The following is a 13,723-nucleotide window of genomic DNA, read 5'->3' on the forward strand; positions in this document are numbered from 1 at the left end:
ACTTTTTCCCAAACCTGTAGCATTGCATGGGTTTATTGTGACTTAAGTGCTGGGCCCAATATTAATGATTGTTAGGACTCAGCCCATCAATCCAGCCTGTCCAGATCCCTCTGTAGAGCCTTCCTTGCCCTCAAGCAGATCAACACTGCTAAACAACTTGGTGTCTTCTAGAAATTTACTTTAATTAAAGATGATCATTTTTAGCTTGTTATAAAATAAACTTATTATTTTTCCTCACTTTTTGTACAATAGATACAGCCATGAATGCTGGCTTGGGGCTGAACAGCTGATGAACTATGGGACCTTTCACCCAGGTTGAATTTTATCTTGGTTCTTAGTTACAGAGCTGATGGTTCTGCAATGCTATTTTTGTAATAATGGATGATCTTCATTCCACCTGGGTGGAAATGTACCCCAGAACCCAACCTCCCATAACATCTATCGCTGTATTACAGTCCAGACTAGGTGGGGATAATACAGTCAAGTGGCTGACCCACGCCATCAGTAAATCCACTCATCCAGCCCCCCCAGTAATGCAGACTAATGCTTATGTAATTTTTGTAAATTTTGTAAATTTTGTAATTTCTTTTTTTCATTTTGGTGAAGAGGCTGAGACTTTACCAGAATATATTGTTGATGTAAAATATAACGTTTAACGGGTGGACACAACATAGCAGAAGTGATGCCAAAGTTAATGTATATTTTTCACAGTAGAAGTATTAATATGTAAAATCATCTTGGATTTTAATTACTTTCATCTATCCATATTTCAGAGTTTCAGAGGAATATATCATCAGCTTGTAGTGAATAATAGGTCTAAACAAGTTATACATTTGTGTTCAGAGTGCAAGTGAAACTAGATGTAATCCCCAGTTGCAAAGTCTGGATTCCACATTCCTTGATTTCGTGGCACACCAACAATTTCATGCTTTTGTGGCCTATGTGCACAAAAACTGCTGACACTGCCTCATCTTTCTCATAATTCCTCAAATACCTGCTATGTACATTATCTCCTGACTAATCCTTGTGTATCTCTGACTTTTGCATTCATAAATCTTCAAGAAGTAGGCACGCCTCACATTTAAGCTGTCTTCTAATGCGTTTTCTGCTGTTGCTATAATACTTTTTTAGCAACAAAATGTATTGGCAAGAAGAGGTTTCATCTTGAAAGGGAAAATCATGGAACTGTTTGCATCAAAATGACTGAATTCTTATTGCAGGTCTAAATATAACTTTCTGTTGAAAAACTTTATGAAGACAACAAGGATATAGCAAAATACATATATATATATGTGTGTAACAAAAGATGTTGATTCCCTGGAAATGGTTTAGTACTGAGAACTTTGAAACTTTATATATCTTCTCAGACTTATGTTAGGTCTGTAGACCTCAGTCTACCATTGTAGAGCAAGATTTGGTTTATGTTTTCTAAAATCTTGTCCTAATCTGGCACTAGATCTCAACATATATATTTTCTTGATAATAAAACATTTGTTCTTTCCCCATTTCCCATTTTTAAGTAGACAGCCTAACTATTAGGGAAACCACGTGTTTTATTTGTAGTTTTAGTATTTTTTTGAAGTACATTTTAATATTATGTATATAAAAAGGGAGTCTATTTGTGAAGTGTGGGAATATGTATCAGATTCCCCAGTTACATATGATGGAAGTAATCCAAACTCTCCTCTCACTTTTTGCATTGCTTTTTCTTGATTTTCATTTTTTATTCTAGTACCAAGAATATGCCTAAGCAAGTGGAAGTCCGGATGCATGAAAGTCATTTAAGTCCAGTGGAGCACAGATCCCAGAATGTATGTGTGCGGTTCTGCCAGTCGCTCCACAGGAATCTGCTCCTGACTCTTACTGTATTTGGTAAGCTACATCTGCTTGTCTGGGTGTTCTATTTGTATCAGTATTTGTTCATGTAGTACCTGTTTATGTAGTTCATTTGTTCACCAGGTGTTCCTGCATAACAGCCAGAGAGTAAATAGGATTCGCATCCATCAGCATTGTACCTTTAGTTCAGATATATTACTGACACAACTCGGAGAAAATCCACACCACTGAGATATATCCTATACATGGTTTGAATGGAGTGTGATCTAAGTGCAACGCCAATCAGATAGACATCATTCAGCTAAATGCACTACACATTTTTCTTTCAGCTATTTGATAAAGGACAAAAACTTCAAAATTTTATTTCCTTCATCTTTTGTCTCTCTGCTGCTTTTAAGGTTTGTCTCCCTCTCTGTAGCTGTAAACCAGCGCTCCGTAATCTCATCCTGAATATTGCCTCTAGCTTTAGAAGCTTCCAAATATGGAAGTTCGACATTTTATTGTGGCTCACTGGCTCTTTGCCTTTCTTTTTCACTGAAAACCTAATATCCAAATGCTGCAAATCATAGACATACTCTATGTTGTTATCGTTTGAAAGACCAGCTGCAGCTGGTCTTGAGCTGCAAATTTCACATCCATATTTTTCAGCCTTCAAAACCCACACTACTGAAGTGTTTAGACAATATTTGCTTGGAATCATCTTTAGAAGGTGCCTGCTGCAGTTCTAGAAAAAAATGTCAAATGTACAAATATTTTCCATTGTATCAAACTGATACTTCAAAGATACTGCAAACTCCTCAGGCTTTGCTGTCAAGTTTTATTACACTTGAGACTTGGACTCGGGATCAAGAAAACAAAGGCATACTGGATGTAACCATAAAATATCCCTTCACAAAGACCATGATAGTTAATACGGCATTGTTTCCCCTTGACTATTCTTAACATCTTCAGTCTTCAGAGAGGGGTTTAGGTGTTGTCACTGAACAAATCTAAATAGATGATGTAGGGATTGTTTGTGATTTGAAAATGTTAACACAAAGAGAACATGAAAGCCGTCAAAAGGAAGGAGTAATAAATTAGTACTAACAATCAAGCTTTCTTCAATTATATGTGCAGTATTCCAGAACAGGGACTTGCTTTCAAAAACCCACAAATGAAACATCAATTTGTTTTCCTCATAAGACTACTTTAGCTGTTCTTCAGCATTTTTCTTTGGCTGTAGAACAGCTACTCATGCTGACCTTGTAAACAAGTGGTACTGTTCTTACGTTGAGAGCTAGATGTCATACTCCGAAAAGCTGGGTCCTAACCACGGCTCTTCTGTCAGTTCTGCGTGGCCTTATATATATAGATCAGTTCACCACTTTGAGCCTTTATTTTGCCAGCTGTAGATCAATGATATGAATTATATTTGACTATGTATTGCAAGTCCTATGCAGTATTAGTAAACTCAAATGTGTGGTTTGCAGCAAGTTTGTATTTGCAGAAGCAGAACAGTACATTAGGTGTAAGCTCAGCTGGCAGATGATTTTACATCAGGACCACTTCTCTTTAATCATGACATACATAGTAAGTGTGTTACAGCCTTGTATCAAATAGAAGGCTAAGACTGCCAAAATCTGTCTGTGTACCAAAAATCGGCTGCCTTGTGTAACTGATTTTCTTCTAGGCTGTTCTGGATAGTCATGGCATTCAGGTATACTTATGTTACCTACTTGCTCTCTTTTATTTTTCTTCCAGGCGTCATCCTGGGTGCACTGTGTGGGGGTCTTCTTCGTCTAGCAACACCTATTGACCCTGACATCATCATGTTAATAGCCTTCCCAGGAGATATACTTATGAGGATGCTAAAAATGCTAATCCTCCCTTTAATTATCTCCAGTTTAATCACAGGTAAGATAAATACTTTAAGATGCTTGCTTTAGATATCACCCGATTTCCTTTTTGTGATGTAGGAAGTGTGATCCTGTCAGGGATTTTGCAGTTGCAGTATGTATTTCAGAGTTAATTTCTTATTAACTTCACTACGTAGATGCTCCAGTGAATGTATTTTCAAACACCTATACACATACTAACTTCTTGAATGTCAGAAATTTCTTAATATGCTACTTCACATAATTCCTGAATTGGATCTTGCATAAGGTTGTATGACACTAGCAAGCCTAGCCTTCTTGAAGTTGTGGTGCCAGCCAGGCCATGACCAGTTTGCAGCAAAAGATGGCATGATACGTTCTCTATTTTTCATTGCGTCTTCTGTGATTAGGTGGAATCTTACATGGTTCTCTTCAAATCAATAGCAGCAGACATTGTTTACATAAGAACTGGAGGGACAAGCTTCAGTAATCTATCTAGTGGTGAGAATTTCACGAGGACAAAAGTAGGCACATGTAGGTAGTCGTCAAACTTTGCAAATTATAAAGTATTTTATTTGATGACTATTGGATTGGATAATGAATCTCAATATATTTGTTTGTTTCTTAAAATAAAACATCTACAGGACTGTCTGGTTTAGATGCTAAAGCAAGTGGACGATTGGGTACAAGAGCCATGGTCTACTATATGTCTACCACTATTATTGCTGCTGTGCTGGGCGTGATTTTGGTTTTAGCCATCCATCCAGGGAATCCAAAACTGAAGAAACAGCTTGGTCAAGGGAAGAAGAATGATGAAGTATCAAGTCTGGATGCTTTCTTGGATCTGATCCGAAACCTGTTTCCTGAAAATCTAGTCCAAGCATGCTTTCAACAGGTAATTCCTTCTACTCCTTTATAATATTTATTTAGAACTTTTACATACCAGGGATGTCTGCAGAGTTGAAGTCATTGTTTAGGTTAATGACAGAAATGATGATGCAAAGAGGAATACAGGCCTTAATTCTTTAGCAGGTAAATGAAAGAACATTATTTATAGCTGGTTTGTTTTGTTTTGTAGCTATTATTTAAATTCGTACTTTTTTAAAAGATCATAATTTTTAGCTTGTTATAAAATAAACTTATTATTTTTCCTCACTTTTTGTACAATATATACAGCCATGAATGCTGGCTTGGGGCTGAACAGCTGATGAACTATGGGACCTTTCACCCAGGTTGAATTTTATCTTGGTTCTTAGTTACAGAGCTGATGGTTCTGCAATGCTATTTTTGTAATAATGGATGATCTTCATTCCACCTGGGTGGAAATGTACCCCAGAACCCAACCTCCCATAACATCTATCGCTGTATTACAGTCCAGACTAGGTGGGGATAATACAGTCAAGTGGCTGATCCACCCCATCAGGCCAGGTTTGAAGCATGCTGGGAAAGAAGGATGCTTGCATCGTATGTTTCTTGCTTTGTAGGTAGATGATCTTGTCTAAAAGCTTTTCATCAGTGCTTAATCAGAGCAGCTTCACTTTGAGGGGTAAAATAAATGAAAAATGCATGCTTCCTATTTTTTGGTTGAGCATATTTCTTATATGTAAACTGCTTTTTCCTGACTTATTTGACAATAATGGAGACTTTTTTTCTTTTGGATGGAGCAGTGTTTGTTGACACATGTTGTTAAGTGTTCCTGTGTGAAATAGTATGATAGCTGTGGTTATGGCAAAAGAATAAAGAGAAGAGATGAAAGAGAAGGGAGAAGATGACACAGTGAGTGAAGGAATGGAGGGCAACCTATATTGCTAAGGGAACTTGGATAACTTTGCTTCTTCCATGGACTTCCACATAAAAACCACATAGCTCTTGGGGGTTTAAAGGGAGAATATCCTCAATATTTCCAAATCATCAAGGTATGTCAGTCATGTTGTCATGCTGTGGGTGGCTAAACATCATGTAATGTGAAATGTATTTTTGTAAAATTCAGTGAGGGGAGAGTAGGGTGCTTATGTTTTTTTTTTTCTTCCTTCCCCTCATTTGAACTGTATAGGAGAGGAGAATTAAATTTCTGTTCAGTTGACAGTGGTCAAATATTTTGACAAAAGGACAAAAAGAAGGAGAAAGAAGACTTAAGCTACACATATCAGATAGTTTTCTCGGAACCTTAAATTATTTTTTTTTCAGAGTGTATAACATAATCATTTCACTAGTTATAGATCACCAATTCCATTCATTTTTTTTTTAAAAAAAAATAGTAAAAAAAATACTGAGCTTTTTGGCTTTCCAGCATTTAATTTTTATGAGATTCCAAACTAATTGCCAGTGAAAACTTCTTCCACAAAGCCACTTCTGCCTTCCATTAACTTAGCTCCTCAGTAGAGCTAGGCTTTACTTATCTTTTTCTTCATTTAGGAGGAAATTTAACTGCTTTTAATGGTATTAGCATATATTTTCTCTTCCTACATTTATAAACTCTCTGTGAGCATTCAGTATTTTCAGGATGCCTTAGGAGGAAGCAATTTTTTTCAGAAAACCTGTGAAGAATTATTTTGAAAGGTGCCCAGCGATGGTACTGTGTAGGCATGGTCTGTGGGGGAGCCTTCCCTTGCAACCAGGCAGAAATCAATGAAGGGATTCACTTGCCAGTTTGAGACTGTTCATTTGAAAATTGAACTCTGAATCATCTTGGAATTTAAATATCTCTTGAATTTTTGTATGGTCCACAAGAAGGTCTTAATGATAACTGCTATTCCACAAGAGACTTTGGATGTTGCATATCACGTAAGAGAACGGGACTATCATTTATAAATATGACTATGACATTTAAATGGCTTCCTGACCTCAGCTGTCAGAATCTAAACTTGATATTATGCTTAGCATTTCTAATAACTGGCTTTGTGCAAAGAAGGGTGGAGGACCTTTGACTTAAGTTACTGTATTGGAATTTGTGAGTGTGTATAGTCTAATGTTTTAAGTTTAATTTCTGTGACTCTGTTCTTACATTCTGGATACCTCACATAGTTGTCTTGACAACATCCCTGAGATAAATTTTAACTCTGACAAAAATATAAACATGTAGGAATGTTAGGTTGTTTCAGGACAACTAAAGAATTTCTCATACAAAATTATTTAGGTTTTCAGTCTACATCACCCTTTCTAGATTTAGATAGCCGACTTTGAAAAGAGACATAAGGTATTTCAAAAAACACTATGATTTTAAAACCCTATGATTTTAAAATATTTGGATTGAATCTGAATCATCATCGTAGTACTGCAATGTCTATACCAGTAGGAAAGAGATGTAAATGTTCATTGAAAGGCTCATGCACATTTTCTGATCTCTTGCTTAAACTTTATTCTAGGAACAGGAAAAGTAGGGATCAGATGGGAAACCATGGCAAACTGGTCATAGCTTCCTAACTGTTTTGCCTGTCCCGGAGCCATAAAGAGACAGGGAAGGCTCAAGGTGTGAAGTGGGAGGAAAACTTCTATTATAAAACCAGCAAGTCACAGATCTTTTTCCACTCCCTCCTCCCTTTTTTCTTAGCCATAAACTTAAGTCCATGTCTCTCCTATCATTCCTTCTCTGCTTTCCCTTGGCCCTGCCTTTCATGTGGCAGGTGTGGTCGAAATCCATTCAGATGCTGATGTCTTCATTTTTGATGTGGTCAGATTTGTTTTAATAGGTTCCTAGCAGCTTGGATATTTTTTCCTGTTACTTGTCTCTCACAATATTTGAATTAGAGAGATCAAGGGACTGTGTGTATTCCATTTTGAGCTCTTGCGGTCACCAAGTGAAGTGTTGGAAATGTCTAAAGTTTTTTATTTCAGTTAACCATCAAACTGTGCTAACTTGAGCTGGGCAGACCAACCTGAATAACAAGCCTTACTGCAGAGCTGCTGCTCTTAGAAGTGATCTTAGAAGTGCCAGCCTTTTGGTGCTATTTAAATGATATGAACACATAACGTATAATCTGTGAATCATCTCTAGACGAGGGGGCTAACGATCTGTAAAATGTTACACTGAAGTGGTAAGCAACAAGTATTTGCCATACTTTCACGCTAGAGTCATGCGGAAAAGTCCCAGGACTGCGAGCTTGGAACAATTGAAAAACATTTTTGGAAAAGGATGTGAGAGGTTGTGGAATATATGTCTAATCCTTTAAAAATGTAGTTCCCTGGAATTTCAAGACTTTTTATTATTATTTCCTGATCTCCAATATGGATTATATGCAATCTGTTTCCATTCTCAACCTCCCTTTTTTATTGCCTTCAGATCCAAACTGTTACCAAGAAAGTGCTGGTGCCACCACCCATTGAAGAACCACCTAATGTCACTGATGCTGCTTTTGCTGTGATGAATGAGACAATGCGTGAAGCACCAGCAGAAGCCCAGCTGGTCATTAAAAAGGGACTTGAATTCAAGGACGGCATGAATGTCCTGGGTAGGAAAACTTTTTGCCTGTCATATATATACATCAGATGTATAACACAGCTTATGGCTATGACTGGGTAGCCAGTGTTGTCTGATCTGCACTTGAGTGCAAGTTTAGTCTTCCCAAATAATCTTCCAATGCTATCATCTACTGACTGCCCATTGGTCTCTGAGATGAAAATCTAATGGCCTTAGTAAAAATATGACTGTATTACAGAAATAATCAAGCAAACTATTCTGCATTGGCAGCTTTGTGGATATTAATTGGAGTATAATGAGGTATCCAAAATATCCTTTTATTCTAGAAGTAGCCAACCTAGACTAACACTAACACATATTGGCAAAACAGTATGGGGGAGAGCTTCAAGAGCCAGTGCTTCACCCACCCCCTGATAAATCTGAGCTCAATTGTTTCCAGTAGGTGTCTTGGGCACTTTGAACTAGAATTTAGCTTGAGGCAGAGCCTGAAGTGAGAGGTGGGGTGTGAACTGCACCACCCAAGAAAAATCCCAGAGAGGTTTGAGGTACCTCTGAGTCACACCTCCCTCCTTCTTTCATCTTGGCTGCTGACCTTTACTCTCTGTGAATTATGAACAAATGCCATTGTGCCATCTTGTCTGGACAAGCCTGTAAGTGGGGGTGGTACAAAGGCTTTGCCAGTCTGTCAACCCCTTCCTGAAACCTCTGTTCGGATAGGGGTGGGGGTTCAGGGGAACAAAGAGCTGCCTTACCACTTCTGTTTTCTTGCTTGTGCCTAGACTTGTTTTGTCAGCCTAGAGAGGAGAGTTCCTCCTTCACCTTCTTACTTTCTGGATGTGAGTGAAATCAGTCACAAATTTGTAGCCTCATTGGCACACCTACACTTGAAGATGCATATGCTCTGTGGCAGGAGCTTGTCCACAGGGCTGAGGCTGGCACCTGTCTTTATAGGTGCTGTCCTCAAAGTGGGACAGTAACCACTGTTTTATCTCACCACTCACCCATCGCTTTTTAGGACCAAATGGCCCTTTACAGGCTCATTACAGCTGCAGAGTTTCTCCAGGTGTTGTTGAGGTGGTTGACAGTGGCTGCTTTGCTTAGTTGTAGGGGAAATAGCATCAGTAAGTTGATCAGAGATGATTTGTTACTCGGTGAGGCAGTCTGCTTTACAAGAGCCAGGAGCCATTGTATTTTGCCTACCTCCACAGCTCCTGCTTCCATTCAACATCTCTGGGCAGATGAGATTCTTTCTTTCAAAGCTGCAAACTGGCATTTTGCATCCTGCGTGAGGCAGCAGCTCATTGTTCATGCTGTTACCCTCACCTGTTTCTCTCTTGGAGCTCTGCTTATGCATTAAAATGAAACAGTGTTTATAATGTGATAAATGTGTTACACTTAGTGCTGGACTTGCTTTGTGCGGTTTCTGTCATGGAAAAGAGAAGAGCTAGAAGGTCCAATACAGTTCCTGCAGAAATGAAATACATGGTTTAGTGGGGGTATTTGCTGTAGTATTTTGACCAATGACTCTCAAATTTAGAGTTTTTTGGTTTGGTGTAGTGTGATTTGGTATGGATTGAAGAAGTGAAAATGTTGGGGAATTGCCACCTAGCTTGCGAAAACTGTACAAGCCAGGCCACTTCCTGCAAAGATGAACCAACTTGACTCCTATGAGTAACACAGAAGCTCATCTGGAATTATTGAACAAAACTACCTACTAACATTTCTTGATGCAGAGTCTGAATTCCAGGAAGTTACTTGATCTTTGACTGAAAAGCTTTTCATCATTTCTCTATGCTCTGCAGCACACACTTCACTTCCCTATTCAAATGACTCAACAAAGACAGCTTAGTGCTAAAGAATGACTTTATATCCAGGAGACAGAATTAAGGGAAAAAAAAAGCAAACCAAAGGAAAAACTCTGTTTGCTAAACACAGTGTAAGGGTATGGGACAACCTGTCTTTTCCCAGGAAGAGTACTGGTAGCTGAAATTCCCTTCTCTTGAGTGCTTTTGTGTCCTGATGGGTTTTTGCTTAGGAATTTCCCATCTAAATACTGAACTCGTATAATGCCTGAAAGTTTAGTCTCAAAGAGTGACTCACACTTCAAACCATCTATCAGTGTCAGTTAAAAATCCCACTCAGGACACTGAAAATTACTGGATGATAAAGGTTAGGACTGGAGAAGCAGCTCCAAAGTAATACATGACAGATGGAGGTTTTCATACTGATAGTCATATACTGCAGACTTCAGCATTCGAATTTATGGGTGAAATGTCACTCATATTGAATTCTATAGTTATGTATCCACTGATAGCTGGTTTCGGTGAGGCTGATCTCTTTAATGTTCTATAGTTTAGCTTAAAGTGTAGTACCCACCTTCTTCTCTCACCCCTACCTTCTTCATTTAACTGGAATACTCCTGGCCTGCAAAATTTATGTTCTGGGGCTGCTTTTTCCTTTCCTTGTACTCCAGGACTGACTAATTAGTAGGTTAAATGTGCCAAGGGACTTTTGTAAAGCTTAAGAAAAATGCTGTTGGTCTCTAGTGACTGGTTTAGCACTGTTTAGAGTCACGATATGGCACTGTGTTGCCTTTCCCATTTGCCATGGGCTATGAGGTTTCTAACAGTTGCACGGCACTGAGAAGATTAAAAAAACCCAACAGTCGGGCTGTGAAATTGGAATTTAATAAAATACTGAAGAATAAAAGATGTTATATGATCATGAAAGTTGAGAATGAGTCTGTATTAAAAAGTCCCGAGGGGTGTGTAATACACTTTAGTTCTGAAAACTGGAATAGCAGATAATATCAAGACATTGACTTGGTGCAAAAGCTTTGTAAAAAACTTTGCTTTACTTGCTTTTTTTTGTCTTGCAAATTTTTCCCAATAGGTTTGATAGGATTCTTTATCGCTTTTGGCATTGCTATGGGGAAAATGGGGGAACAGGCCAAGATGATGGTGGATTTCTTTAACATCCTGAATGAGATTGTAATGAAGTTAGTAACTATGATCATGTGGTAAGTCTGAAGTTCTAACTTATAGAACAAAACAGTTTTTTAAAAACAACTCATAAAATCCTACTATAGCATATAATGACCACAGCTTGTTAGTAAACAATGTAATTAAATAGTTAATTTTTTAAAGCTTTGGAAGTATGTTAGAAACACAGCATTTAGTGGGGATTATTTAGCACCCAATTTTAAATATTTTGGAAGGTACTCTGTTCTTTGTTTACTGAAATCCAAGACATGCAAGTACCAGCAAAGACCTTCAGATGCCACATTGATTGTGGAAGTTCATTACATAGAAGTACATCTAAGCAAGCAAGAATGCCCCACATAAGAATATCCAGATCTTCCTGGTAGGTTAGCGTAATCCCAGGGTATATAGCTTGGAGCTATAATTACAAAGAAGCCTGGAAACACACTTTCTTCAATATCTTCTCTAGTAAGAATAGCTTACCACCAAATAAATTCGAGTCAGTGTTATTTACTGATGTGTAGTCCCTCCACCCCATCTTTGAGAGCAGAAAGAGACACTTCACTACAACACATATATCATGGTTCATTGATCACTGTGGTTCCCTTGTGTCTCTGGAAGTGATTTCCTGACTTACAAGGCTGCCATATGCCTCTTCTCTGAGGCTCAAGATATAGTTTATAGAAAAGGGAGAAGGGTGTATGAGGTGCAAGTCTTCAGTACCATCTGTGTTTCAAAGGGAGACTGTTATGCAGAAGTAATGCAGATAGCAACAACAATGTGGAAATGCATAGAAAAAAAGAAAGAACTTGAAGTATTGGCTTTGCATTTCTGCTATGCTTCTGCTTTTCTGTAGCTGATCTTGCCACATAAAAACACAAACATTTTTATTCTCAAAGCACTACCACTTTCAATAGTTATTGTAACCTGCTGCTCTTGATTCTATAGAGAAGCAGTGACCATACTCCCATAACACTCCAAGAGACAGAAATTATTCTGACCTCACTTAACACTAGTTGTTACATCCAAGACATAGTACCTTCCCTACAGTATACATTTTCTCTAGTAGTCAGTGTTGCACTGGCAGGAAATCATTCAAGTTTCAAGAAATTAACTGTAAATGTTTATATTTTACTGATGTGCCCTTTATTTCACTTTTCATGAGAAAAGGGATTGTTCATCTCTTCCTAGATTTTATAAAGAATTGTTGCGGCAAGAAGCTTTTTTTTTTTGTGAGTGTTTATAAAGAAAAAATGCACTTCTTTTTGCAGAGTTATATTTTGTTTGGTTTATGATTTCTCTGCACAGAAAGCTGTAGGTCCTGTGGCAACTCCAGACTCTCAGGAGCGTGGCGTTGCTACACAAGCATAAAACAAATCAGTCATCTGGCTCTGACTGCATGTAATTCTTTATAAGAAATATGCTTTGTTAAGTTCATTGAAACATGGCTTTTTATGACAACTGATATAGCAGTTGATATACTGTTCCATTTCAAGTGATTGAGGGTTTTCCGGGTTTTGGGCACATTTCTTGAGAAACCATGAGATGTTTCTAAGAGAAAACATCAAGCACTTTTATCCTGAAAGTCAGTTTTCTTTGTAGTGTTTTAATTAAACATTCAGATCATTAATTATTTTTGAAAAATCAATCTATTCCACCTCTGTGCCTGGCAAGATCATGGAGCAAATCCTCCTGTAATCTCTGCTGTGACACATGGAAAATAAAGATGTGATTTGTGACAATCAACATGGCTTTAATAAGGGCAAGTCATGCCTGACAGATTCAGTGACCTTCTATGATGGGGCTACAGCTTTGGTAGATAAGGGAAGAGTGACTAACATCATTTACCTGGACATGTGCAAAGCATTTGACACTGTCCTGCATGATGTTCTGGTCCCTAAATTGGAGAGATATGGATTTGACAGACGGACCACTCAGCAGAGAAGGAATTGGCTGGATGGTCAGACTCAAAGAGTTGTGGTCAACTACTCAATGTCCAAGTGGAGAATGGTAACTATTGGTGTACCTCTGAGGCTGACATTGGGACCAGTGTTGTTTAGCATCTTTGTTGCAGACATGGACAGTGGAATCAAGTGCATCCTCAGCAAGTTTGCCAGCAACACCAAGCTGTGTGATGTGTTTGACATGCTAGAGGGAAGGGATGCCACCCAGAGGAACCTTGACAGACATGAGAGGTGGGCCTGTGGGAACCTCATGGAGTTCAGCAAGGCCAAATGTAAGGTCCTGCACCTGGGTCAGGACAATCTTAAACACAGTTACAGGCTGGACAGAGAATGGATTGAGAACAGCCCTGAAGAGAAGATCTTGGGGGTGTTTGGTAGATGAGAAGCTCAACATGATTTGGGAATGTTTGCTTGCAGCTCAGAGAGCCCAGGCTGCATTAAAAAGTGTGATTAAAAAGTCAAGGGAGGTGATTCTGCCCCTCTGCTCTGCTCTCATGAGTTCTCACCTGGAGTTCTGTGTTCAGTTCTGGAGTTCTCAGCACAGGAAGGACAGGGATCTGTTAGAGCAAGTTAGAGGAGGGCCACAAAGATGGTCAGAGGACTGGAGCATCTCCCATATGAGGACAGGCTGAGAGAGCTGGGCTTGTTTAGCCTAGAGAAGAAAAGGCTCTG

At 38.6% G+C, this 13,723-nt stretch overlaps 1 protein-coding gene across 1 annotated transcript in view; it reads left to right on the plus strand.

Moving 5' to 3' along the window:
- Positions 1–13,723, plus strand: part of SLC1A2 (solute carrier family 1 member 2) — an 89,149-nt gene that overhangs the window by 51,071 nt on the left and 24,355 nt on the right. Inside the window, exons 2-6 of the mRNA XM_069858073.1 lie at positions 1,733–1,872; positions 3,577–3,729; positions 4,334–4,584; positions 7,969–8,137; positions 10,999–11,125. Of these exons, the coding sequence (XP_069714174.1) occupies positions 1,733–1,872; positions 3,577–3,729; positions 4,334–4,584; positions 7,969–8,137; positions 10,999–11,125 (840 nt within the window). The remainder of the gene's footprint in view (positions 1–1,732; positions 1,873–3,576; positions 3,730–4,333; positions 4,585–7,968; positions 8,138–10,998; positions 11,126–13,723) is intronic.

Source organism: Phaenicophaeus curvirostris, chromosome 5 (assembly GCF_032191515.1).
Source record: "Phaenicophaeus curvirostris isolate KB17595 chromosome 5, BPBGC_Pcur_1.0, whole genome shotgun sequence".
NCBI lineage: Eukaryota > Metazoa > Chordata > Aves > Cuculiformes > Cuculidae > Phaenicophaeus > Phaenicophaeus curvirostris.